Below are 27,200 nucleotides of genomic sequence, written 5' to 3' on the forward strand. Positions count from 1 at the left end.
GAGCCTTGAGCTGATGAGTGTCTACCACCGTATTTCTCTACAGCAGTCCACACATAGGCATGGCTACTATTTCCCTCTTAAAGATTAAGGAGATAGGGGCTGGGAAGGTGGCTCAGTGGTAGCGTGCTTGCCTTGCATCATGGGGCCCTGGGTTCAATTCCTCAGCACCACATAAGCAGAAAAAGCCCGAAGTGGCGCTGTGGCTCAAGTGATAGAGCACTAGTCTTGAGCTGAAGAAGAGCTGAGGGACAGCACACAGGCCCAGAGTTCAGGCCCCACGATCGGCCTAGAGCCGTGTCACTACTGGAATCTGGGATGTTGACACATCCAATCACGGTTCAGCAGGTGGCTGAAAACATGACTTGTGCTATTGTTACTTTGAAACTGGTCAGTAGAGCTTGATTTTAATGCATTTGTTTTCTTTTTTTAAATCATATAAATTAGTGTATTACACATGTGGGTTCTTTCTAAAGACATGCACACGACTAACTCGAAGATAGTGAGCTGTTGGTGTGACTCTCTGTACTTTACTCTCTGCCCTGGAAATGGTTCTTTCCAGGAAAAAAAAGAAATCCTTAGGCTTCACCCGACCTCTGAAGAAGTCCAGGGCACAGAAGCGTTAAGACCCATGTTGGAGGTCCCTGTCTGATGGTCAGAAACACAGCAAGTCCTTAGCGGAAAGCCAGGGATCTTCCGAGCCTGCACAGCAGAAGCCACGGCTGAATGGTTAAGATCACGCGTGGTAAAATGTGTGGTCATCAAGAGCCTGACTTGGGAAGAGGTTTAGGAGTTTGACTTGTTGGCCCTCTCTATCCCCACAGCCATAAGAAAGGCCAGTCTCCAATCTTGGGGATGGGGGTGGGGGGGGAGGGGGCTGGGGGGGGTGAGCTCAGTACTGGAGAGTAAACTAACCCCATCTCCTCCTTCTGGGGATGAAGAACTAGAATGATGAAAGAAAGCTATGTTCTGACTCCAGAAAACACGGGAGGATTCGTATTCAAATCAATACCACTGGCCACATCTTCCAGAGCCAATCTCCTATTCCTTAGCAGACACAACCTTCCAACGTCGGGCATAAAGCTAAAAGCGGGGGAGGTCTGTGCCTTCCGCTCCGATAACTCACCGCTCTGAGTTCCATATTCAGGATGGTTGTGTAAGCGCCTCAGAGCCGGGCCCAGAAGAGCTCGACAGCAGCCGGACAGAGTGTGTTACACACTGTGTGGTTTCCAATGAGGATCCACCTCACCGCAACTTAAGCCAGGGACTTTGAGGATCTGCATGGTTTTTCTAGTTCCCAACCAACTCTCATACTCCTTAAAGCCCCAGCTCTGGGGTTCAGATGCCACCTCTGCCCACTTACTATGAGAGTTTAGGCGAAATACTCAGCTTTGAAGCAGATCTCTGTAGATCACCTCCAAAGCACAGCAGAACTGCTTGGCTATTTTGTGTAACTTGATGTGCACTAGAATCCCTCCCCACCCCACTGGGGTTCTCAGTATTGAACACTTAGCTCTTTAGGCTTAATATTTCTATTCCCTGGTAGCAAAATCAGACTAGGATGTGGGGCTCTACAAAGATCAATGGTTAAGTCTAACGGCTTCACATATAATCAGTTTTATTGCCAGGTAAGAAATTCATATTAATATAGTGAATACATATGTTTACAAATAAACATTCTTAGAAAACAAACAAATGTTTTTTTCTTTGTTGTAGGAAGTATTATTGGTATCATAAACTCTGCAGTTGTGACAAGTATTTAACACAAGTATTTACTTGCAGAACATATGGTTACTAAAATATTTGCACATAAAATATGCTCCATTGACACACACACACACACACACACACACACACACACACACACACATACACACACAAAATAAAATGAAATAAAAGAACTGGGGAGGGGAGTTGGATGGGGAAGGTCCGGGCAGAGCCCTAGGCAGATGGAGGCTGAGACATTTGAGGAAAGTCACACTCTGGTCCCACTGGAAGTCAGGGCACAGCTAAAAGAAAGGAAAAGCTTGTGGTAGGTGCAGAATGAAGAAAGTCTCCAGTGTGATCTGGTTTTTCTCCTCCACACTGCTCCACCTAGGCTATTGGATACTGCTCTTAGAGCCTGGGCGGCCTTACCTAGCTCCATAGATCATCTGGTAAGTTCCGTCTCCCCACCCCAGAGGACGCCAAAGGATTAAGTAATGCTGTCAAATCTTCCTTCCTCACTTCATCCTTCAGAACCAGTTGGAAAGGAGGAATTAGAAGTACTACATGAGCCCATCCTAAGACAGCCTCACTTGAGATGAACTTGATCTTCATCATATTGACCAGGCCGCAAATCAACTTCATGGGACAAAATTTACTATGAAAGAAACAGCGTGAGGAAGAAATGAAATACTCATGATTTGGGGATTCAGAAAGAGAGAGAGAGAAAGAGACAGAGATAGGGATAGACAGACAGAGACAGAGAAAGAGAAAGAGAGAGACAGAGTTGGGATAACGATGAGATGAAGTGGGTTTAGGTCACAAATGAGCAAAAGTGAGCTAGAAGGAAGTGGAGAATCACAGACATTTTTAACTGGAGAGAAGCTCAGAGGGAAGTGGAGCCGGTGTTTCCTGGGCCGTGTACCACTTTTATGCACAGTGGACATGGTTGGCAGCTTATAGACTCAGCACTATTAAACACTGATCCACAAAGCATAGGTTTCTAGTTTCAATTATGTTCTAGTCCATCTGGTTATCCAAGGAGAAAGCCACCACTGGGGGCCGGTGTCTTTAACTACTGTTAATTACTTTGGTGGGGGGAGGGAGAGAGAAAGAGAGAGAAGACACACATATACAGAAACAGAGAGAGAGTTAGAGAAAGACAGAGACAGAGAGATAAAGAGAGAAGGTCCTACTCTTGGTTTAGATCCTTCCATGGGTACTAGCTCTTGAGAAGACTTACTTCTGCTCTCTCTTCTTAACAATTGGTGTTGGTTTTCCTGTGTGTGGTGAGAACTGAGATGCAGATGGCGGTGTGTGTTGCAGCTCACCATGCCTTGTCTGTGGTGTGTGCGGCCACCTGGACACAGGTAAGGCAGACAGACCACACCAGACCCCCACTTTGTTCTGCTCCACACTGCTTTATACATGCAACTGTTTAGGAAGTAATTTCTTTGCAAGACTTCATTTTTTTAAAAACAGGCCTTTTTGTCCTCTCTCTCTCTACCTCAAAAATAAATAAAACTCTTGAAAAACTCAACCTAGCCCCAATCCCTTCCACCCCATGATTCAGATGGGAAACTAAGGCCCAGAGAGCTCCAAGCCATCACCAGGAAGATAACTATCTGAATTTATCACCTCGATCAGGCCCGGGTGGAGGAGGGAGCAGACAGAACGGGATGAGGAAGTCCGAGACTCTCCTTGAACCAGATCCCGAGGGTGTTCTTGGAGGTTCCTGTCCATTGCTAAGACCTTTAGGCGGTCTGAAATGAAATTTGCCTCTCTCCCCATGCACCCAATTGGGATTTAACTAAACTAGCAGGACGAAAGGAAAACCGTCTTCGTTGGGAAACCAAAGGGCCACTGGGTGAGAGGAACCCATCTTGCCAACCAACCTGGGGCCATTTTGGATGAGGAATGAAGGCGTTGGATCCCTGTGGAGGTAATTGCAGAAGGGATCATGAAAAACCGCATGGGTGTCTTTAGCCCTAACGTTGGAAGTAACATCTCAGAGAGAGTGGGGAGGGGGGAGGAGGCAGCGGACATGGGGGAAGGGTGAGGGGCTCCCCTATAAAGGAAGGATGGAAACAGCTACTACTGCAGGAAAGAAAAACAAAACAGGAGTGAGAAAGGCTGGAGGAACACAGGTCACACTTGGGGAACGAGACTCTCACTAAACGACAACAACACATCGAAGGCACCACCCACGCTTATGACATTTTTCAGTCCAAAGCAGTTGAAGTTTGGCGGCCATGGCGGCAGCAGCAACGCACTGGGGGAGTGGCAGGGATGGGCAAGGGGAACATCGGGGCAGTTTCTAGAGGACTGGTGTCCGTGGTGGTCTCAGGTCTTGGAGGTTAGGGAGACACCCCAGAAATCAGAGGGTTCTGGGTCCCCGTGTTGCCTCCCGTTGACTTTTCCAGCTGTGTTTTTTTGTTGGTGGTGGTAACAGGTGATATCATTGTTGGCATCAAAGTCTTAAAGATTTGTGGACCAAAAATTAGTTTATTTTTGTAGCGAGAGTACATTTCCTGTCTCTTTTTGTTTTTGTAATGATCATTTTTGAAAAGTTATTCTGTTTTCTCTCTGGACTCTCTCTTTCCCCCCACCGTAAAAGCCCAGTGCTCCCATTTCCATGGCAATGGTCTTTATGGGGGATTTCTAGAATGTTCCTCCCTTTCCATCAACATCCGTGGGTTCAGAGTCTACTTGTGTGTATGTGTGTGTGGAGTGAGTTTGTGTCTTGTTCTTGATTTTGGTTTTGACTTAGATGTAAGAAAGGTGTTATCAGTACATTGGAAGGGGGCTGAGGGCTGTGGGGTAGGGGAGACCCATTAACTGTCTTCTGGCTCATCCATATTCTGGGTCCACAGAATTTGGGGGGGTTAGAAATTTTCTTAACATGTGGACAAAGTCTTCCCAGGCACCTCTTCTTCTGAAATGCGTTCTTCTCTCATTTCAACCCTTGTTCTTCCTCCCAGAAAAGACAGCATGTGCTCCAATGGACACAACTCTAAATTGTGCTACTTATATCTATCTATCTCTATGTATATATGTTATTATTTTTCTCGTCATGGATTTCAGTTTCAAGTCAGGAGGAAAAGGGGACAAAAAAGAAATTCACCCCCAAAGTTTGGGCATGTGACCTGGCTGCCTTGGGCCGGACACTGAAAGAGAGAGCGTGCCTCAGTTTCCCCTCGGCCATATTGCTGAAGGCCAGCCTATGCTTCGGTCTCCCTCGTCTGCCTGCCACCACAAGTCAGGCGTGACGTAGAAAAGGCCCGATTCTGTGTCACCAGCAGGTTGGTGGCTCGGTTCCTGTGGAGACTGAGTGGGTATGGAGTCAGATGGAGGGGAGGGCAAGAAGGTTGTGGCTGGAGTGTGGGTGTTTGGGTTTGTTTTTTGCCTCTCTCAGTGAAGTATGGTCTCCAGGGTGCTCCCGGCAAGCTCAGACAGTCACTTCTGTTTTGCTGTTGGTGATGAAGTATGGCTGTGTAGGTGGGAAGTGCTGGGGGCGAGTTCCCAGGGGGTCACTGGACCCGGATTCAGCCGTGCCAAGCTTGCCCTTGTTACCATATGCCTGTCGGCGGAGAGACTGGTCATTGGGGTCCCAAGTCTTAAAGTTGGCGGTGGTGGTGTTGTAGGCCAGGGGGTGTGGTGCCATCTTGTTGGTGCCGCGGGACTTCTGTCCGTTCTGCTTGGCGGGCCCGTGTTCGGGGCTGAAGGCCCGGGGCTCATCCTCCACTCTTACGGGGTGCAGAGGTAGGTTCCCCTTGGCAGCCAGCTCAGCCAGGTGCCTCCGCTTGGAGTAGAAGTCATCATTGACCTTGTCAGCTGTATAGTGGGCGGGATGGGTGGATGGAGAAGGGGAAGAGACAGCGGAGACAGGGAGTGAGAGGAGAGAGAGGAGAGAGAAAGAGAGAGAGAGAGAAAAGAGTTAGGGATTGGCAGGTCAATCCAAGAACAGCATAAAAAGAAGCCAAAGGTCCACACGAGACACAAAGAGAAACTTCACCTGGAACAAGACAGAGGCCCTTTCACAGACAAGAGCAGAAACAGGAGGGTCGGGGGAACGCTCCAGGGGACCCCTAGACCCTCCCACCACAATCCTGGCTCCCCTTCCACCATTCCTGCCTTCCTACAACTGGAGAGGTGCTTCTTCATCATCAATAAAGTCCATCCTCACAGCAGAAAACATTGAACATGTTGAAGGATGTTCACATCACCACCTACTCAAGACAGCCAGTATCAACAGATGGGTATTATTTTCTTCTAGTCTCTTTAATAACACAGAGTTTAATTTGGGAATTTTTTTCCATTGGTTTGTTTTGTTGCTTTTATTAATTTTTTTAGCATGAAGTAGCAGACTCATGTTCAAATCCAAACTCTGCCACCTGCTAATGCTGTGACTTTGGGTAAGTTATGAAATTTTGAATCCCATTTTGGCTTCTGCATGAGGTATGTACTTGCAATAAAAATGGATGTTCCAGCCAGGTGCTGGTGGCTCAGGCCTGTAATCCTAGCAACTTGGGAGGCTGAAATCTGAGGGCTGAGGTTTGAAGCCCAGGCAGGAAAGTCCATGAGACTCTTATCTCCAATTATAGACACATACACACACACACACACACACACATACACACACACACACACACACACACACACACACACACACACACACACACACACACACACACACACACACACGTATATATTCCATAGGGCCATTTGGAAGGTTAAGTAATTTGATGTATATGAAGTGCTTTAGATGTTAGTCTTAATCATTATCCCCATCTTTATAATACCATTTTCATTCTTCCCATACCATCCTGTCAAACACTCTCTATGTTGCTATGAAATTACTAATACGCAAAATTTTAATACCCACATACTACTTCAGGGTAGGATTGTCAACATTAACCATTCCCCAAATGAAAAAACAACATACACTATTTTGCTATCACAAATAAGGCTCCAATGGGAATCTCTTGCCTCAATCACACAAAGCCTTTACACTGAGTAATGGGGCAGCTTTTAACATCAGCCTCTTGAGCTCCATCCCACGGGAAGGAGGAGGCCCAGGCTGCCTCCTGGAATATGACAAACCCACAGGTAACCTACCCACAGTCATCACAGCCAATAACTGCCATATACCCAGTGAGGTCCTCCTGGATGCTACAGCCAATCAGGTGACCTGCCCTCTGACCCCAGACACTCAGCCAGCCCTGCCCAAAGCATGCAAACCAGAGGAACTGCTCAGCTGACCCCACATCATCAGCCCAATAAACGGTTGCTATGCGGATCCATTAAACATTGGGGGTCATTTGTTACACAGCTGCAGATAGCTGATACCTGCCATCATTCACAAAAGCCCGTAGGTAGGTAGAAAGGAGTGTAGGAGCTTCAACAAACTGGGAGCAACACTGTGTGGTTGGGTGAAGAAAACAAGGGCGACCCGCCAGGCACCCAATGGCTCCTAGACAAGATCGTGACATTCATGCCTGTTTCTTTGTCTGAGCGTCACAGGACTTGGTGGTGTTTTATAGGAGAGGAAGACAGGTAGAGCTGTAGTGCCCAGGACATGGAGCAGTCCTCCAAAGAGATGTTTTCAAGATTATTTCCATACCTGAAGGTTCGGTAGATAAACCATTGTCCAATGATACAGTTTCTATGAAATTCTTTCTCCTCAGCATTCCTGGTCCTCCACCCTCCACCCCTACCCACCCACCGCCACCCCAATGTGGAGCCAGGCAAAGGTGAGATAAAGGTGCACCTGGCCACTCCCTGCTTTTTGCAGTGCATCCCTGTCTTTGTATATTAGAAAGCTCCTTGCAAAAGAACTAACGGATTCACTGACACAGCCCTGTAAAGCCCCATTAATAAATGCATTAACCTAATCAGTGGGCAGATGGCTGACAAGCCGACCAGGAAACAGATGAGTGAGACTTCCAACCATACTGCCCTTCTCTGGCTTGATTTTTCTTCATTTAGAAAAGAGAGGGAAAGAGAGGAGGGGGGGGAGGTAGAGAGGTAGGGAGGGGAGAAGGTGACTTTTTTCCAATAAGCCTAATTGCCTTGAAGGAGCCAGGGCTGTAAAATTAAACTGTATCTTCCTCCATCTGTCTCTCTCTTCATTAGTAGCAGACAACTTGCACAGGTGTGGGGCGGGATGGAGCCTCGCATCGGTGGAAATAGAGAGCTTCGCGTTTCCAATACAAGCTGCTGCACGTCAGAAGGGCTCAGCAGGTGGCCGCCCACCTCCCTTCTTCCCTTGGGCTGAAGATGTCTCCAGGAGGCCTTCCCGTAGCTCACTCTCACCTGGTGATGTTCTTGGTGATATTCTCCAGTGATGGGATTTTTTTTAACCTGGTAGGCAATGCCCCCACTAGAGCTTTTACAATCCCCCATCTGTCTCTATCTTTGGTTTAAGAATCTGATGATTCCCAGTGCTGGTGGCCTAAATCCTGTCATTCTAACTGCTCACATGGCTGAGATCTAAGGATTGTGGTTCAAAGCCATCCTGGGCAAGAAAGTCTGTGAGACTCTTATCTCCAATGAATCACCAGAAAACCAGAAATGGTGCTGAGGTTCAACGTGGTAGAGCTCTAGCCTTGAGTAGAAGCAGAGCTCAGGGACAGCACATGGGCCCTGAAATCAAGCCCCACAACTGATTCCCAAAAAAAAAAGAATCAGATGAAACGCAGCGATTAATCTTCTCATCAGATGCAAGCACAGACTCCAAATTATTCTCAGTGGCCTCCTTCCCAAGTCTGCATGGCCCAGACTCTAGATCCTTCTTGGTCATCCTCCGTTCTTCCCATGCCGATGGAGAGCTCACCACACGGTGTGCTCACTTTTACTAGATCTGCTTCTACAAAGCACTGCCAACCAGGAGTCTTGACATGACAGTGATACCTTCTTTTAAGTTCTGAAGGCCAGGAGTCTGCAGTCAGGGCAATGGCAGGATCACCCTCCCTCTAAAGGCTCTAGCGATGGGTCTTCCTTTACCTCTTGTGGTTTCCAGTGCTTTGAACATTATCATGGCGGCAGGAGCACGGTGGCATGGAGCTATTCACCTCATGGCAGCCAGGAAGCAGAAAGAACAACAGGACAACAGAACAGGCCAACGACAAGCGATATCATCTTCCCAGGGGAATCTCTCAGTAGCACACTTCCCCTATCAACCCTTCCCTTCACAGCTCTACCACCTCCCAATATCCTATTCAAACTCTTAATCCAACAATGGACTAACCTAGTGATGACCACAGAGCCTCTGAAATCCACCTTCCCAAAGCCACACCTCCATCAACACTGCATCTATTGGGGAGTAGGCCTTCAGCCTATGCGCCTGTAAGGGATACTTCATACTCATCCAGCAACATAACGTCTAGCCCAGTGACTGGTACAAATCTGGGGTACGACGTACATGGTGAGGGAAGTCAAGCTTTAAAGATCCTTAGAGTCAGCGGGGTGCCAGTGGCTCACGCCTGTCACCCTCGCTACTCAGGAGGCTGAGATCTGAGGATTACAATTCAAAGCCATTCCAGACAGGAAAGTCCATGCGACTCTTCTCTGCAATTAGCCTCTTAAAAACCAGATGTAGAGCAATGGCTCCAATGGTAGAATGCTAGCCTTGAACAAAAAAGCTCGGGGATAACGCTCAGGCCCTGAGTTCAAGCCCCAGGACTGGCATACACACATACACACACACCCACAATCTTAGAATCTAATAACACTCTCTAACATATTAGAAATGGGTAGGGTGTTTCATTACCTGACCATCTAGTCTGCACCAAAAGAAACAAAACAGAGTGATCTGTTCTGCCCAGGGATTGAAGAGTTGCAGCTTTGGCGAAGGATCTGCTCAGGCTTCATGTGTCTTCCTGGCAGTGTAAAGAGGCCTGGATATTCTCTTAGCCGGCATAGCTCCGAGGAAGTAGAACAAAATCAGGGGAGAGAGGCAGACGTAGCTAAACAGAAGGACGTGTGGACATGGCCTTGCTGCTGCGTAGGCATGCACAGTGGCGAACCCACCAAGGTCTCCGCTGGGGACTGACGCTGGGTCATACTCAATACACTTGGAAACACAGTGGCAGTATAGGTACTCTTGCTGGCTTCCTTTTAGAAAAGAGAAGGCTGAGGTTCTGGAGGCTTTGGAAACTCATGTGTGGACACAAGGTATCTGGCTGCGGTGCTAGCTTTTACTCCACAAGACACAGCCTTCATCAGTCTTTCTGTCCACACTGTGGAAGGGGGCGATGCTTCTCTGTTGAGGATCTACTGGCAGAGCAGTCTTCCTTTAACACGGCAGGGTTGAGAATCGTGTGGGTGAAACGCTCCATGTTCCCTCTTCCTCCCCGTGACACAGATGAATGCACGTGTGTAACCAGCATGTTCTCAAGAGAAAACGCCAATACCTTGTGGCCAGAAATTCAATGAAGCCCCAATATTTTCCCCCACCCCACACATACTCACACATACAAGACCAAACACGTCTATTTTTTCCCCTTCTTCCTCAAAGTCAAACAGGAAGGGGTAAAAAAAAGCTAGAGCGACCCGCAACTCTCCCCCATGGTCAGGCTCTTATTCTTCCAGTATCCCGTTGGCTCCTTCATCACCCGAGGTGTGATTTCCAGCATCTTCTGAGACACACTGGCCAACTCACAGATGGGAAGGAGGGCCTCTTATCCTGAATCACAAAGTGATAGGCATTTTTTTTCTGCCCATAGAACTAAGAGACAAGGTTTCTTCATTATCACTCCAGGCTGGGCATTGTTTGGGAACCTTCCATGTCTTTTCCACATTTAGCCGGCCTCCAGTGACAACAGGGTTCATGGAGTTCTGCCTGCCACGTGGTACCAACTTCTGTCCCTAAGAGTCTAGTTCTTCTGTTCTCCGCACCCCACCGCTCAGAGAGCTCCCCCCACTTCCTGTGATGTCACAGCAGAGCCACGCTGTGGACTGGGCACCCCACACCAGGCTCCGGAACATGGCCACACAGCCCCCGCTCCTCCCAATGCAAGCAATTTCCCATAAAATTACATGTGTGGACAAGGAAAGAGGAAATGACGTTGCTGATAGCTCAATGCGTCACCGCGTAAAGCAAAATGTAGAAGGGTGAACTTCTGCTTCCAGTGACTTCCAGTGACTTCCAGTCCTTCTCTACAAAACGGAGCGGGGAAGACAAACTTCGAGAGCAGACAGGCACGTGTTTCCATGTGGGACTCTTCCATCAACAAGCTTAAGACCGAGAGCAAGTCACCTCCATCTTCTACGCCTCACCTATGAAATCTGACATGAAGCCGCATTTCCAGAAAATGAAATAAATCTAAATGAAGTAGAAGGTGATGGAATGGAGGGTGGAGGGGGGGAACAGAGAGTATGATGCCAATGTCATTGCCCGAATATAGGAAACGCAATAGATTGTAGCTGCTACTGTTGTCAATGTTAGAAAACAAAAAGAATATTTTTTTTAAAAAAGAGGATAATCAGATCTACTTGGCAGAGTGCAGTGGAGAAATAAATGAGACAAGGCAGGTAAAAGCTCGGTACATGATAAGTGGTTCATATCAGGACTCCCTTAAATGTATAACCTCATCTGAAAGTTGCTGTAGGTAGCTACTTATCTCCTACCCTGCTCTCCCCCTTGGCTTCACATTCCTCCAGCTCCAAACTTGATTCTCCAGCCTTGAAAATCTCCTAGCAAGATTTTTTTTCTTTACCCTGTGACCCACCCCTCACTACTGACACGCTAAGGAAGCCACACAAGACAATTCCCACCTCAGCCAGCTTTCTTTAAGAGAAAATTGCTGTTCCCTGCAGGCGCTTCCCCCAGATTGGAATGACGGGTGCCAAGGATTATGAGTAGATCTTCAGTGTGTGCCTCCGTGTTCTTCTCCAGTGGAGGGCCGGGACTCCAGCTGTGATGGTTAATCTCAATGGTCAAGGGTGACTGGATCGAGAGGCACCTATGAGATTTAGTAACATGCACTTCTGGATGGTTCCGTGGGGATGTTTCTAGAGAGAGGTAACTAACGGGGAAAACAGGCTCTGAATATGAGCAGCAACAGCCTACAGGCTGTTGGAACTAAAGGTGAAGGAGGAGAAAGCCTATTAATACAGGCATAAAATCAGTCTCTCCCGCTCTCTGTCTCTGTCTATCTCTCTCCGTCCCTGTCTCTCTCTCTCCTTCCTGACCACCGTAACGTGAACTGCTCTGTGCTGCCCTCCTCCCATGATACACTGAAACCGTGAGCCAAAATAAATCCCTCGTCTCTTAAGTTGTTTTTCTCATTTTGTCCCAAAGACAAAAAGTCTCACACACCATCTGATGACACCACTGGGAAACTGCAGAAAGGTTAAGAGCTGAGGCCTTAATCGGAGGAAGTTGGTCTTGGAGGAAATGCCCTTCAAAGGCATTTTGGGACCTCAGCCATTTTTCTCTTTTACCTCCAGCCACCATGATGGGTGCAACTCTTCTCTCTCAATCTCTCTCTCTCCCCTTCTCTCAATCTCTCTCTCTCTCTTTCAGACACACACACACACACCATGATGCTGGGCCCAAAGCAACAAAGCCAAGTGGCCGTGAACTGAAACATCTGTAAGCCCAAGTTAAATCTTTCTTCCCTTTAAACTGATTGTCTCTGACACTTCGTCACAGTACGAGAAAGCTGACGGTCACACTCTGATGATAACCAACTATAGCCATGGTGGAACCCGAAGGCTGGAGGAGCCTGGATCCCTGGGCTGCCCCCATCAGCCTGCCCTCCCCCTACCCAGGGTCTCACAGGAGAGACAGACACGTATCTTCTTGTTAAATCTCTGTATTGGTGGGGCCTTTTGGTTAAATGCCAGACAATATTTACTTTGACTTAGATAGAAATGGTTTCTGGGTCTCTGCTCTTTCGTTCCCCCCCCTCCTTCACAATCTAAATTAAAAAGTAAAAGGGGGACAGTTCATAGTATGCATAGAACACACAGGCATCTCTCCCTCTTCTTCTGAAATGCATGTGGTAAAGCTATACAGGTTCCCAAGTTTGTCTCAGCAGGCAGAAACAAGAAAGGCAGGAAGGAAGAGAAGGAGAAGGAGGAGGAGAAGGAGGAGGAACAGGAGGAGGAGGAGCAGGAGGAGGAGGAGGGAGAGAGGGAGAGGGAGGGGGAAGAGGAAGAGGAGGAGGGGGAGAGGGAGAGGGAGGGGGAGGAGGAGGAAGAAAGGGAGGAGGGGGAAGAGGGGGAGGAGGAGGAAGAGGAGGAAAGGGAAGATACAAAATAAGCTGCCAGGTAGGATGGAAAGGGTTAGGGAGGAGGTGGGGGGATGGGAGACATGCCTTTATGACTGGTTATCTCTGTTTCATCTCACCCAGGGCCTTGCCAGGAGAGAAAATTGTGTTTGAAGCTGGTCTGAATGAAGCCCCCGCTACTCAACAGCGGATCTTTCCTGAAGCATGTTCCTCTAAGACAGGAAACCAGAAAGGAGTGTCCCGGAGCCTGGCCCTTGACCATCTTCACCCTGCTTCATCCTGACGGCAGGCTCCTGCTGTCTTGGCTGGGGTGATTTCTGGAAATGCTCCGGTTGGGCTTTGTGCCATGAGCCGCCTTGGCTGTGGCCTCTGCCGAGTCTCCTGCCGTCAACAGTCCCGAAGCCTCAGGTCCTTCGTCTCTTCCCTCAGGCAGCCCAGATCGGGCTCCTGCCCCTCATCAGGGGGCTCAGGATAGAAGGTGTTTTCTTGCTGTCTTTCTGTCCACCTAGCATGGCGGCTCCATGGATGGAGAGTCTTCTTTTGGGAAAGCGGTGGTGTGTTCTGTCTTCTGTGTGTCTCTACCTCTGTGCCGGTGGAACTTTGTCACACACCCGTGGGTTCAGAAGAACTCGCCACGTTCCACTTGACTCTATCTTCCTGGAATCACCTCAAAGTAGCCAGTGATGAGATCGGGGTACTCTGGGAGCCAGGACATGAACGATTACTATGTCCTTCCCAGGGAAGGAAATAAAGGAAAAGGAAAAGCAGCCTCGTGTTTCCCAGCCCCTGGGCCTGGCGTGCTGCCATGGGTAAGTTCCAATGTTCGCAGACGCTGGATGAAGTACTTGTTTTTTTTTCTTTCTTGTACCTTAGCCGTCCTCACCGCTCTTGTTTGGCTTCTACTCGCTAAGGATGAGACTCATGGAGCAAACCAAGCGAAGCCACCTTCCAGCCTCAAGCTGTCATCACTCGCCAACTCCCAGACAGATGGGTAAGGCCAGCTGACCCCAGAGCCCCCCAGGTCAGCACATGGTTTCCTGATCTAAATACATGCTGAGCACCATAAATTTTTTTTGTCTTTTTATTGCCAGTCCTGGGGCTTGAACTCAAGAGCCCGAGCACCGTCCCTGAGCCTCTCTATGCTCAAGGCTAGCGCTCTACCACTTGAGCCATAGCGCACTTCTGGCTTTTTTTGTTTATATGGTACTGAGGAATCGAACCCAGGGCTTCATGCATGCGAGGCAAGTGCTCTACCTCGAAGCCACCTTCCTGGCCCATGCTGAGCTCCATACCTGGTAAGCCAGAAGATGTGAGGTCCTCTGGTACCCAGTATCATTGTGGACAGGAGATAACGGATGCAAACACCAACGCTTTGTTCACCTACTCCCAACAAGAGCCCTGTTGGGCCCCACCCTCCTCCATTCCTACCCCCAGTGGTACAGACAGCCCACCTCTCCACCCCCCCCCACAACTCCCCGGTGACCATCACAGGCCATTTCTTTCCTCCTCCCATCGCGATCTGTTCAGAGTTGGGTGGTAATTCCAAACTTCCCATTTTATACCAAGTGGCCACTTTAGAACCCGTGACCCACCAACCCACGGACGCCCAACGAACACCAGCCACACCGCATGATTTCTACCTGTGTGGCCTCTGCCCCTCAGTCCTTCTGAAAAGACCACAGGCTCTCCTTCAAATGTCACCCTCGGCTCCCTTTAAGAATGTGTTAACAAAAGGTAGACTCGACGCCCGCTCTCTGCCCCGGATGATCAGGCGAGGGGACGCTGGGCGGGCTTTGCTCAGCGGCGCATGCTTGCAACGTAGGAAGACACTCATCATGATCTTGATGCAATGGCATGTTCTGAAAACCAGGGAACCATCTCCGCTGGTTCATTTCATGCCCTGTGGGTTCCCAGGGAAGCTCATCGGAGCTCTAATGCTTGCATGTGCTTTCCAAAAAGGCTCAACTCAGGAGCAAGTGGGATTTGATTTTTATTAAAAAAAAAAAAAAACTCCACCTCATTCCACCACCCTCCCTCCCATCTCCTCCTGCACGACATTCTACTGCTCGCTACCAACACCAATAACCCAAATCAGGAAATTGCACAAAGCCAGAACATTTCATGAACTGCATGCTGAAGGCTGCCTTTGGGTGAACAGATCTCCCAGGACAGGCTAGGGGGCGATGTTGGCAGTTCAGTGGAGCTTTAGCCCAATTACACATTTCTTGTGCCTCCTCTAGACTCTCCTGGATACAAACAATTCTCACTGGGATGCCTCTGTTTCTTTAGAAGAACGAACGAACTAGGATTTGTTGAAGCCATTTTATCTCCATGACTTCTATTTTTTTTAATTGTTGGCAGCCCTGGGGTTTGAACTCAGGGCTTCACTCTTGCTAAGCAAATGCTCTGCCACTTGAGCCACCTTTTCTGTCCTTTTGGCTTTTAGTTCATGTCTGAGGCAGGATTTCATATGTGTTGGTCTGGACCAGCCTCAGAACATGATCCTCCTACTTCTGCTTCCCGAGTAGCTGGGGTGACAGCTAAATGTCATTCTAAAAGCAGCTGAGGAGCAAGATGTAGCATGTGTTCTAAGCCTCCATTCCTCCATGGTTCATGCCTTTTGTGTGTATTTGTGCCAGTACTGGGACTTGAACTCAGGGCCTAGGCATTGTCCCTTAGATATTTCATTCAAAACTGGTGCTCTAACCACTTGAGTCTCATCATCATTTCCAGCTATTTTTTCTGCTGGTGAATGGAGATAAGAGTCTCACAGATTTGTCTGCCCTAGCTGGCCTCAAATCACAGTCCTCTAACCTCTGCCTCCTGAGTAGTTGGGAGTTTAGGCATGAGCCACTGGTGCCTGGCAGTTCATGCCTTTCTAAATATGCTTCTAGAATTCTGGCCGGAGAAGCTCATATTCCAAACTCTCTTAAAGAAAGATGCCAAGGTAATGCTTTTTTCCCCACGGGACAGGTGAAGCAATCAAGGAATAAAGATTCTGGATAATTCAACCATCAAGTCTCTCTGCCGCTGCTAATGAGAGCTAGTGTAGGAAACCAAAGCTAAGAGCATCCCCTTTCTGATGCTCTTACCTTCCCGCTGTGGCCCAGCTCAAACCACCACTAGGAAAACAGTTTGATTTCATGTGTGTGTGTGTGTGTGTATGTGTGTGTGTGCATGCAATGTCCTTGGGCCTCTCCTTGAGGTCTAGTCCTGATCCTGTTGAGGTGTACTTTGTGTGTGTGTGTCTTTAGGAAACACTGGCTATCTGGCAGGAAATCTGAGTGAAGTGTATTTCTTTCTGCAAAGACTCTCTCGTCATCAGTAAGAAGAGGTGAGCAGACTTGGTGAGAACCTGCCTCTCTATACATACCTAGTATCTACGCTGTACCAGGCTCCATGCTAAAACAACAACAAAACTTGCTCTCAGTACTCTCCTGAACACAGTAACTCTTAAACCCCCCCCCCCCACACACACACATACTGCCTCCATGAAGACTGACTACTCCAATCACCTCTGTTTCAACAAGGACAGAGACAGAAGTTCAGAGGAGGTGAGTAGCTAGGCAGGGACACACACACACACACACACACACACACACACACACACACACACACACACACACACACACACACACACACACACACACACACACACACACACACACACACACACACACACACACACACACACACACACACACACACACACACACACACACACACACACACACACACACACACACGGGTTGATTCTAAGCACAACCAGAGACCCTTAACTCGCACAGCCTGATGCTGGAAGTTCAGTTCACTCCTATACATGTAGCCTCTGATTCACATCAGGAAATAGAATTCCTAGGACACACTTCACCTTGATTATAACTGTCTGCTGGGCTGGAAAGTGGGGTGTCTTCCAGCAATGGGATTTTTAAAAACAAGTTCAGCCCAGAAGTTTCTCAGGGCCCGACGTGGGTGGATCATCCGCTATAGCCACTAGGGGGCAACATCCATGACCACAACTCAAAGATGAAGAGGGTAACCCCAGCCACATTTGCAGGATTCTCTTCCAAAGCAAAGTCATGGACAGTACAGGCAGCGGCAAGAAACTCCTACCTCGGGAGGGCCTAGCCTCACATCTCTCCTTTCTCATCTAAACTCCCCGAGCAACACCAAACCCCTACCAACCTCCGGCCATGCCCCTTCCCACTCTCACATTGGCTAGGTTTCCAAACACATCCTGTGGCACTGGATATTACGATCTTCACTGATCTGATGTCAAAAAGCCTTTGGGAAAGGTGGGAATAAACCGTGGTTATGACTGTGGGATTTTTCCCCCTCAGCTTGGAGATGTTGCTCACATGATATTATATATAGCAAAATTATATCAATAACTGCCCTGCACTGGACTGAGTACTTTTTCACCTTTGTTATTGCAATGCATGTTTTAAACATGACCTTATCTTCACAGCCGTAGGCGATACGGTGTCTCCGTTTCGCAGGTCAGAAAGTGGTTCCTTGGAGAGAGAGGGGATGAAGGGCCTCTCATGCTGAAGGGCATGAGATTAGCAAGCAGGTGGTATTGGTAGGAGGGGAGGAGGCAGGATGGAATTGTGATCTATCGGAATCTAAGTTCATGACACACCAGCTTGTCTCTCCCTTTGAAGAATATGCTAGAATGGCAGCTGGGGTGGGGGGCTGTCTTAGCAAATGTGGAGGCCCTAGGTTCAAACCCCAATAATGCCAAGATATAAGAAAAAAGAGGCCACACAAGACTTCCCAAACCATTCTGGACATTACAGGAAAGAGATGCATGTCCCTCCTTGGCTGCCCATGGCCTATCAGCCTGGATCGGACCATTTTGTGTGGCCATAGAGGATGCTACAACTATCTAAATGGTCCTTTAGCAGAATAAAGGTCTCTACCCTTGATGGGTCTGGAGGCTGAATAGAAAACTCTAGAACCAAGACCCATGCCTCCCCTATCCTCCCCCCTGCAAGGAACTGGTACCTGGGCCTCTCTGAAACTACTCCCCCCCCAAGACAATTTATAATAAAGGTGAATTTAACAGAATGAATGGAATTAGATTCGTTTGGTTAAAAACAAAATAGCTTCCAACCTGTGCTTTCGACCTGTCCTGAACTATTTTCTGATTGCATCCGACAGTAACCAGACCAGCATGAAGACAGGCCTGATGCAGACCGGGTCTAACTGCTGTCCTGGGATCCAAATGGCTTTGTTTTTCACAGGGGAGAAATGGCGGGGGGGGGGGGGGGGATTAGGGAAAAGCTTGATGCCTCTCAAATTAGTAGGTCTGTCATGTCCCAAATCATTTGCATTTCTAAAAATGGACTTTGACAGGTAAACAGATATCTAAATAAGACCAAAAAAAAAAACCCCAAAAATCTTCTGTCTCTCCCAAGACGCCAACTGGCCAGTCTGGGGTTTCTCATTAAACTCAAGACTCTCTTTCCCCAGGTGGGTGTGCAGTGGCCTCCTCCCCAAACCCAGTGTGTTTGAGCCCCTGGAGGCCTGGTCAAGGGGTGAGCCTTAGAAAGTGGCCCTCACTCCTCATTCAATGGGCTACGGGCTACGTCACCTAGCAAGATTTCCCCAGTGTGGTGGCATCTGTAGAGTGGTACCCAGCCAGCTGTATGGACGCTCCCTAGGGTCCTGATAGCCATTCAATTCCTGGGGCTCCACCCACAGCCTGGTCAACCAGAAACTCTGCAGTTTAGCCCGGGCATCTGTTTATAATAACCTTCCAGATGAAGAAGATCTATGCTAGAGGGACTCAAATATGAGAACCCCAGGTCCCATGGTCCCTCCTCCCATCACGCCCTAGTTACCCCGACTCCATTTTCTCCTCTCCATCGTCCACCAACACCAGCAGGCCAACCACACTTGTCTGCAAGAGGCAGCTCACTGAATATCGCCAGCCCCAGCCCACGTTGTCAGTCCCTCCCACCTAGCCCCCTCCACCCCCCAACTTAGGAAGTCAGAACAGTCATTCGAGAAGGCAAAGTGTCATGATGGTGGCCAGCCCTGCATTGTCTCCTGAGCCCCCTTGGTGCAAGGTAACTTGAAGCTCTACCTCCATCTCTCAGGGTAGCTATTTCCTTCCCACACGGAGATCCAGCCAAGCAGAAGGACATGTGAGAACCATGTTTCTGATGTGTTCTGGAAAGAACTTCTCCCGTCACCCTGACAGTGGGAAACAGTTTAGCCATTCAAATCAGATGGACACGGGTTCAAATGGTTGCTCTACCACTTAGCAGTCTGATGACTTTAGACAGGCATGAATTTTATTGTCACTCACACCCATGACCTCATCTCTAAATAGGAATGACAACACCTAAGCAGAATTAGTGACCAGACAGATGTGAAGGGCCATGACTCTGGCACAGAGAAGGAAATTCATACATTAATCGAAGCGACCACCTGACCACCTGGTTAGCTGATGCACTCAAGTCGACTGGCGCCTTCATCCTGCCGCTCACTTGGCAAAGCTGAGAATGGCTCTCATCCCCGACAACCTCGCCCTTCTGACTCCAAGCCAACCAGTTGGTTGCATTTATTTCTCCATCAAAAGTCGTATTCTTTCCCTGAATTAATGTTATGTGTGTGTGTAGGTGCACGTGTGCACACATGTGCATGCATGCCGCCATTTTGCTTTGTAGTTTCCTGAGAGGAGAAATAATAAACTCTGGAGGCCTTACCTGGAGTGGTTTCTGATAGATGAATTCTCCTTCAGGCAACAGATGTTGGCAAGCAAGGGGTAGCACACTGTCCAACAACTGTCTTGGGCACAGACACAACACACCCCGACCTACGCACACACATGCCTGTGCACACGTGCACAAACATGCACATAACACCTACACGCTGGAACTTAAGACAGACTTGAATGTCCTGTTCAGGGTGCGCGTGCATGTGTACGCAGACACACACACACACACACACACACACACACACACACATCAGATCACACACAGACACTAGGGCTCTCTGGCCTTCACTGTTTAATGTCACATTAGACAACACCTGGACAACAGAACCAGAAAAAGCCAGATGGTACCTTTCGGCAACGTAAGTGTCGACACCGCCCAGTCAGCATCAGAATTGCCTAAAAGAATAACAATCGAGAGATGCTAATCCGTTTGCTGGGCAGTCTGTGTCTGTGGCACCCTCAGACCTCCACATTCCTATCTGTCTCAGCTTCAGCTTCCAGGGGGCAGTACCAGGCCTCAGGGGACCCAGGGGCAGTGGACATAAAACTATGTAAGGAAAACCACATGCTGTGATGCGCAGATGCCCGACCGTGTGAATGCCCGGTAGAAGATCAGAAAAAGGGCCTTGAACATACTTAGAAGTTTGTGCTTAATCTGAGATGGAGAACTGCTCAGCAGCAAGCCTGGTTTGAATGTCAGCTCACAGGAAGAGCGTTAGTCTGCCCGGAGCCTGTGCCCTTATGGCCAGATGTAAAGTTCTACTCTGCTATCCCATTCCAGAAAGAGGGCACATTTTCCTAGATGCCAGCTCCTTGTTCTCCAAATGCCAGGTGCCATGGAACCTGTCCAGCACAAAGCCTATGTGGAAAACATACTGTCCGGTGAATCAATGAATTCCATTTTCTCCAAACAGTGTTTTGCTAAACAAGAATGAAATTCCCCTCAACGTGGAATTATGTGAGAGTCTCATCATGAGTTATACGGTGCTTCGGGGAACAGAGGTGTGTCTGGAATTTTTTCGTCCTAAGTCAGTTTCTTCCCATAGGATTCCCTTTCGGATGTTACCAAATGAGACCTGGAAGACTCTCATATTATTATGAGAATTCCAATGTGACCCCAGCTACAAGATACAGGAAGATGAGGAAGATCACAAACCCTGTCCTCAATGATCCTCTTTACATAAGACTGGGTTTTACTAAAGTGGGGGCTTCTCCCTATTGGCTGGATGCCTGACCAATCAGCAAGCGCTTATCAGCCAGCATCTTTTCTGGACTTAGAGGAGTCTCTCTGGGAGTCTCACAGACGAAGTCCTGAACACTTTCTTCACAATTTCCCTGAGATGATTATCAGGCTGCCAGCCGAGAGGAGATGCAGGGAACAGTCTGTTATCTGAATGCAGGGCACAGAGCCAGCCCCATTTAAACAGTTCTGGTTGGCCTCCCGGCCATGCCAAAGGACACACTCAAATGGCCACATTATGTCCTTGCAGGATCTAAACTCTACACCCTCTTCACTCAAGAGTGAGCACCCGTGACAGGAGAAGGGTGAGGATGTCAAAATTAAGCCGGCCCTGACTGGTAATGACTTACTGTTTCTTCTTCCTGGGAGCCAGACACAGCTGGAAATAGTGAGAGAGATTTTCCTTGGCGTGAGGCTGAAGGGTCCTTGAGTCACTGGTTCCATGGAAGTCATCCCACCCCCAAGGCCAATCTATCACCACCTGCCTTGAAGGCAGGCGCTTCTCTTTTTGTGGCTTGTGTTCTGACTTGTCAAAGCCAGGCTTCTCACTCTCCTTCACACCTCCGTCGAATAAAAAAAGGTCGCTTCGTAAAATGGGACGCCGGCTACACAATGAATGCCCACGCCTCTCCGTTCTAACTTCATGATTCTCGTGGACACCAGATGAATATATTTGGGTAAGAAAACAACAACTACAACAATACCAACAAGCTCATTCAAATGGGATTGGGATGGACCCAAGATGTAGGAAAGATAAAGGCTATGAGGGACCGTTCAATACCATGACTTATTCATGGGGATTGGGGTCGCTCTAGTGTGAGCATCTTTCGAAAAACCACCCTGTGGTAAGAAGATGATCTGTGTATTTCACTGTAAATGAGGATACCCCAAATCTGCCGTGCCTTGATTGGGCTCAGCATCATGGGAAAAATCTTTCCCTTTAAACAAAGAGAAGCAATTTATACCTCAGCTAATTAAGCCTTGTCAAAAAAAAAAAAGGCAGAGGTGATTCATGTCAGTGTTTAAAAAAAGGGGGGTGCCTTCCCCAACAGGTCTTTGCCTCATTCTAATACTTGGTAATCCCAGAACTTTCTCCGCAGAAGAAAAAGTCATTTCATGGCAGAAACAGGCTTTTCTGAGTCAGGAAGCCTTGGATATGAGCCCAAATAGTCACACTGAACCTCAGTTTCCCAATCTATGAAGAGTAGGAAGTGTAGGACTAAGGCCTTCCTCAAAGTGTGCTGTCTGGGCATTTCAATCCCTTAGACTTCTTTCTTTTTTTAAAGAGAACGTTAAACTAGCAGTGATCAATCTCTGGCTGAAAGCATTGTGCCTCTCTTCTAGCTTTCCACAGCAAGGACAAAGAGTGAATATCTGCCACATTGGAGTTATTGTTGCTGAGGGTATTTTTTTTATACTATTGGAGAAATGTAACAAGATTCTGGTAGAACAGTCAATCATCTGTCAAATAGCAAAACAGAAAATGTTTTCTTAAAATAAGATTCCTTTTTTTTTCATTTAAAAAGAAAACACGAAGGCATAACAGCATTTCATTAGCTATGTACAAATGCCAGTCCATTCTGTCCATTCTAGCCAGGGCTGAGATCAGAAATCTTCCTCAGCCTAAGAGTTCAATGCTCAGAAACTTAAGGGGTAGGGGGTAGGGGGAGACTGGACAAGGAGCTAAAAGGAGATGAACATTAATGCGCAGGCAACTTCCTGCTTCCAACATCTACCAGAAAAGGATAGATCTTTATTTTCCCTGGTCTTAAAGGTAGGAGTTCCTCTCTGCCTGAACCATTGAGTAACCTTGAGAGGATATTTTCACAAATACCTCTATCTTACTAACACTGACCTATGAATATCCACAGGCCGTTTCCCCAGCGTACAGCACCGGCCAGGGAATTGTCCTCTCTAAACCTGATAGAGGATGATTTGCATGAACCAACAAAAATGAGCTAGTAAAGAAGGCGGGTAGGGAGAATTTGCCTTCAAAATGCCCTCCCCATAGGAGGCCATGGATGGAGGAGATAGGTTTTGTGGTCTGCAGCAATGCTAAAAACAAGATTCAAGTGGTATTGTGCAATCCTGTAGTTCTTAAATGAGAATAGGGACCGCACTGGGGAAGCACATCTTTAGCTTCCTTGTTTTTTTTTCTTTCCCCCACATGAAGAAATTGAAATCCTAAGTCCTGAGTGATCAGCTCTTCCTCAGCTGGCTAGGTTTGAGCTGTGGCCTGAGCCAGGACAGAGCCTCTGACTGACTGTATGTCCAATGTTCGGGATATTAGACCCTCCCGAGAGAAATTCGCTTTTCCAGCTTCATTTCTGACCTGTGCAGTGAGCAGAAAACTCGCAGAAAATGATGCAAACCATTAAAAAAAACTTTTCTCCTGGGTGGTAATGATTCCACTAATGAAGTGCATTTCATCATTCACACCACAATCACATTATGCCTTCACAAAGAACTCTGGAAAGAACATTTATTATGGGAGTTGTGGTTCACGGATGCGGGCAGATGCTAGACTCTGAATAATAGCTGGGTCATTGGAGAAATAAAGACCCCTGTGCTTCTGTGAAAGCCCCGAAAAGTCCCCAAGAATCTCAAGAAGAAGAGGAGTCCTACCAAGCACATCTAGGAATGGGGAGGGGTCCCAAGAGAGCCCCTTCTGTTTTCTAAGGTTGTGTCTTTAGTTCCCCAGCTATTGGTTCTTGTCAAAGACAAGCTCATTCATCCATCCAAGAAAACTTTCAGGACTTGTGGGGAACAAGCTATACCAAGTGTATTCTTATACTGCAAAATTCAGTTGCAGATGTGTGTTGTCTAATGCAGCCCTATACAGAAATCCTGGCGAGAAAAAAAAAAAATCAGGGAGCTGTATGGGAAAACATCCATTCCTCTTCTACCCAAAGACTAGAGTGCTGGGAAGAAGAGACTGGGCCTAGGTGGAAAGAACAAGTTGTATAAGACAGTGGGATTGGTTCCGAGAGAAATATATGTCTGGGCTGATTTTTTTTAAATTCTTCTAAAGAAGAATCAGATATCATCACTGACTCTGCTCGTCACCCAGCGGTGGTGCTCAGAAACGGAGGTGGGCCATCAAATCACATCTGAAGGCTCCAACCTTTCCATCAGCAGTGAAGATGTCCTCATTCTTACTCTCCTAGGCAATTGCCCTTGACCCTTCCTATTAACACGTGCATGTATTTGAGCATCCTCCAGATGCACATGCTATGCAAACACACAGAATGGACTAGCGGGTTCTCGGGCATAATGAGGGCTGAGTTGGGCACAGACATGAAGTATGAGACTTGAATAGAACTAGTCAGAAAGACCTGACAGGGCTACAGGCTTTGAGAAACCCCTGTCCATTTTACATAGCCTGAGACCTTGCTGTGACCTTGGCATCATACATTTGGCTCAACCTCTCTCTCTCTCTCTCTCTCGATGATTCCGGATGGAATCATCAGAACTCAGGAACACGAGTATGAAAAGATAGGCTTCTGGCACACACACTAATGACCTAGTCTGTGCCTGTCCCCGTGTGAGGCCCCCAGTAGAATTCTCCTGTGAATCTCACTATTGTAAGTCATAAATGGACACAGCTATGCATCACAGACACACAGTAGTGTCTACACTTGACCGGCCTTTGAGTTAATAAGGGAATTGGAATATTCCAATTGATGTAATAGAATCAATCCATATCCCATCCAATTTCTAATGAGGGGCTTAGCAGTGGCAGGGGCTGTGGGGGAGGGGGAAAGAAAAGAAGACGAGTAATTGAGAAGAAAGGAAAGTATGTGGTCAGTGGGGTTCTCTGGACATCTCCAAAGATGTCCAGGAACCAGAAGTATGTGGGAATCAATCAATTGTATAGACAGCTAGAGAACAGAAGGCCCTCCATGGATAAAAGGGAATTATTTCATTACTCTGGGGCTGACGGTCAAGGGCTGCGGAGCTGGAAGGAGAATACTGGCAGGAGATCTGAGCACAGGGAAAATGGCGTCTCAGCGGGCTCATACATGGAGCAACTTAGATAGTGAGAGATTCTGTTAAGGGAAAGTGAGGAAATGCATGATGAACAAATAGCTTTTCCAGACTAGACTATGAAATATTATTTTTATGAGCCTATGTATGCTCACTTTATAGAAGACCGAGGCCAAAGGAAGGGTCAAGCATTACCCAAGGTAACACAAAAGAAGTGGTAGAGCTGGGATCTGAACCTGTATCTGCAGTTAAGTGAAAAGGCTGACCTGAAGATCTCTCCTCTGAGACAGGAGGACACAGTGAGGAGAAGAGAAAGGCATTTCCATCTGCGCTAGAAACGCAAACGAATGGGGACAACAGGAAGGACAACCCACAAGAGGAAGTTCAGGAAGCCCGGGTGATGGAATCTGGTTTTCCTGGATGTGAGGCAGACAGAAAGGCTGAACTCGACCTCTCTCAGCCCGGGCTTCCCATGAGACACACTTCGCTTGTGAAAACTTCCCAGGTCTCAACTCCTGAAATGTCTGGCCTGGGTGAGACCGGGGTATGGGCATGCTTCACCGGCTCTGTGCCTGAGTCTAGTGATGGGAACCACAGTGAAGATTACTGGCAATTCCTCCCGGGATTCAGGAGCCACTAACTTCAGATGGTTTCCATCCCAACTAGCTCTTTGGGGAGCAAAGCATTCAGAGGCTCAGTCACTACCACAGTCACTGTGGGAAGAGTGGGAGATGGAATGGGAATGGGGGAAACCAAGGCAGTGGCGGGGCCACTTGTGAACTCTGGATTAATAACAACAACAACAACAAAACACCAGCTCACTTCTCAGCTCTGTCGCCCACAGCGCTTCAATTCCGGGGGGGCGGGGGGGGTAAGTTAGAGCCTGCTTGAGTCTCTGTGTCCGACAGCTGGGATTAAGAACTGTGCCTTCCCCTTCGGCTCAGCAAGGCTGGGTAGGTAATAAAGGGTCTAATGAAGAATTATACAAAACCCACGGTATAGCCCCAGGCTGCCCTCAACAGTTAAGCCACTTCTGTCTGGAAGGAGTAGAGCTGCCTGAGACCAGATTGTGGGATTGTGCATTGCTTGTGGGCAGGACTGGGTAGGGGAAGGCAAGGCCTGGCTGAGCTTGAGAGACCCAGACTCTGCATCTGGGTATGCTGAGGGTTCACCAGGGCAGAGAGGGGATGCTCAGGGGGACCCCATGAGCATCCAGGCCCTCCCCCATCTCCAGGAAGGACCTCTCCCCACACAGATACCACCCCCCCCTGCCCCAATCACCCGGCTCCACCCTACTCCTGACCACCACATCAAAGCTGGAGGTGAGCTGTGTCAGAGGAAGTTGCTGAGGGACTCTGGTTCTCAGAACCCAGGTCCCAGGTAGAAGATAGATGGTAGATAGATGGATGGATAGGTAAGTAGGTAACAGATAGATAGATAGATAGATAGATAGATAGATAGATAGATAGATAGATAGATAGATAGATAGATAGATAGATAGATAGATAGATACATAGATACATAGAAACATAGATACATAGATACATAGATAGATACATAGATAGATACATAGATAGATGATAAATATAGGTGATGATCTCAATGATAATGATGATGGTGGTGGATGGTGATGATAGAAAGGTAGATAGACAGATGATAGGTGTAGATGATGATAAAGATATCTAGATGAAGAGATAGATGATTGATAGATAGATAGATAGATAGATAGATAGATAGATAGATAGATAGATAGATAGAGACAGAGAGACAGAGAGACAGAGACACAGAGAGACAGAGAGACAGAGAGAGAAAAAAGAGGTATGAGAGTAGAGAGAAGTAGAGAGAAGCAGAGATGGGGAAAAAAAGAGACAGAAATGATAGAAAATAGAAAACCCAAGGCTGGAGAGAGAAGGGGGAAGGAAGGAGGGAGGGAGAGAGAGAGAGAGAGAAAGAGAGAGAGAGAGAGAGACCTAAAAGGAGACCAGTAGAGGAGAGGAGGAGGCAAACAGGCCCGTGCAGGTGGCCCTTACCGACTGCCTTCAAGGAGGCGTACTTGTTGAGCTCTTTGCCCGGTGGCGGCTGCTCATAGGGGTTGGAGATGTGGCCCAGGTTGGGGTACGAATGTGGGTGGCCCATCTGTTGGAGAAGAGGCGAAGTGGGCACCGCGTTGTTCATCTGGGTGGTATCTGGAAGTGAAGGAAGACAGAGCGACGGTCATTTCTGCTCGCGCACCCTCTCTACCATGATCACATCCCTTCCCGCCCGTGGGGGGACGGGAATGGCAGAGCAGCAGATCACACACAGATGT

General features: G+C 48.0%; 1 protein-coding gene across 1 annotated transcript; it reads right to left on the reverse strand.

Annotated features, from left to right (window-relative positions):
• Positions 1–1,620: 1,620 nt before the first annotated feature.
• On the reverse strand, positions 1,621–27,064 carry LOC138825618 (protein shisa-9-like). Its single transcript, XM_070020325.1, has 3 exons — positions 26,923–27,064; positions 20,014–20,061; positions 1,621–5,535 (listed from the first exon to the last, which is right to left on the reverse strand). The coding sequence occupies exons 1-3, from the start codon at positions 27,026–27,028 to the stop codon at positions 5,150–5,152; spliced, it is 540 nt and encodes a 179-aa protein (XP_069876426.1). The 5' UTR covers positions 27,029–27,064; the 3' UTR covers positions 1,621–5,149.
• Between the last annotated feature and the right edge of the window lie 136 nt (positions 27,065–27,200).

The sequence above is a fragment of the Dipodomys merriami genome, unplaced genomic scaffold (genome assembly GCF_024711535.1).
Source record: "Dipodomys merriami isolate MVZ:Mamm:240054 unplaced genomic scaffold, mDipMer1.0.p SCAF_138, whole genome shotgun sequence".
Taxonomy (NCBI): Eukaryota; Metazoa; Chordata; class Mammalia; order Rodentia; family Heteromyidae; genus Dipodomys; species Dipodomys merriami.

Bases quoted from the DNA above. Each gene is read 5' to 3' on its own strand.
- LOC138825618 (XM_070020325.1), bottom strand. From the start codon at position 27,028: ATGGGCCACCCACATTCGTACCCCAACCTGGGCCACATCTCCAACCCC. The intron at 20,062-26,922 runs GTAAGGGCCACC...TTATTCTTTTAG, and splicing joins CGCCTCCTTGAAGGCAGTCG to GCAATTCTGATGCTGACTGG. The intron at 5,536-20,013 runs GTACCATCTGGC...CCCACTATACAG, and splicing joins GACACTTACGTTGCCGAAAG to CTGACAAGGTCAATGATGAC.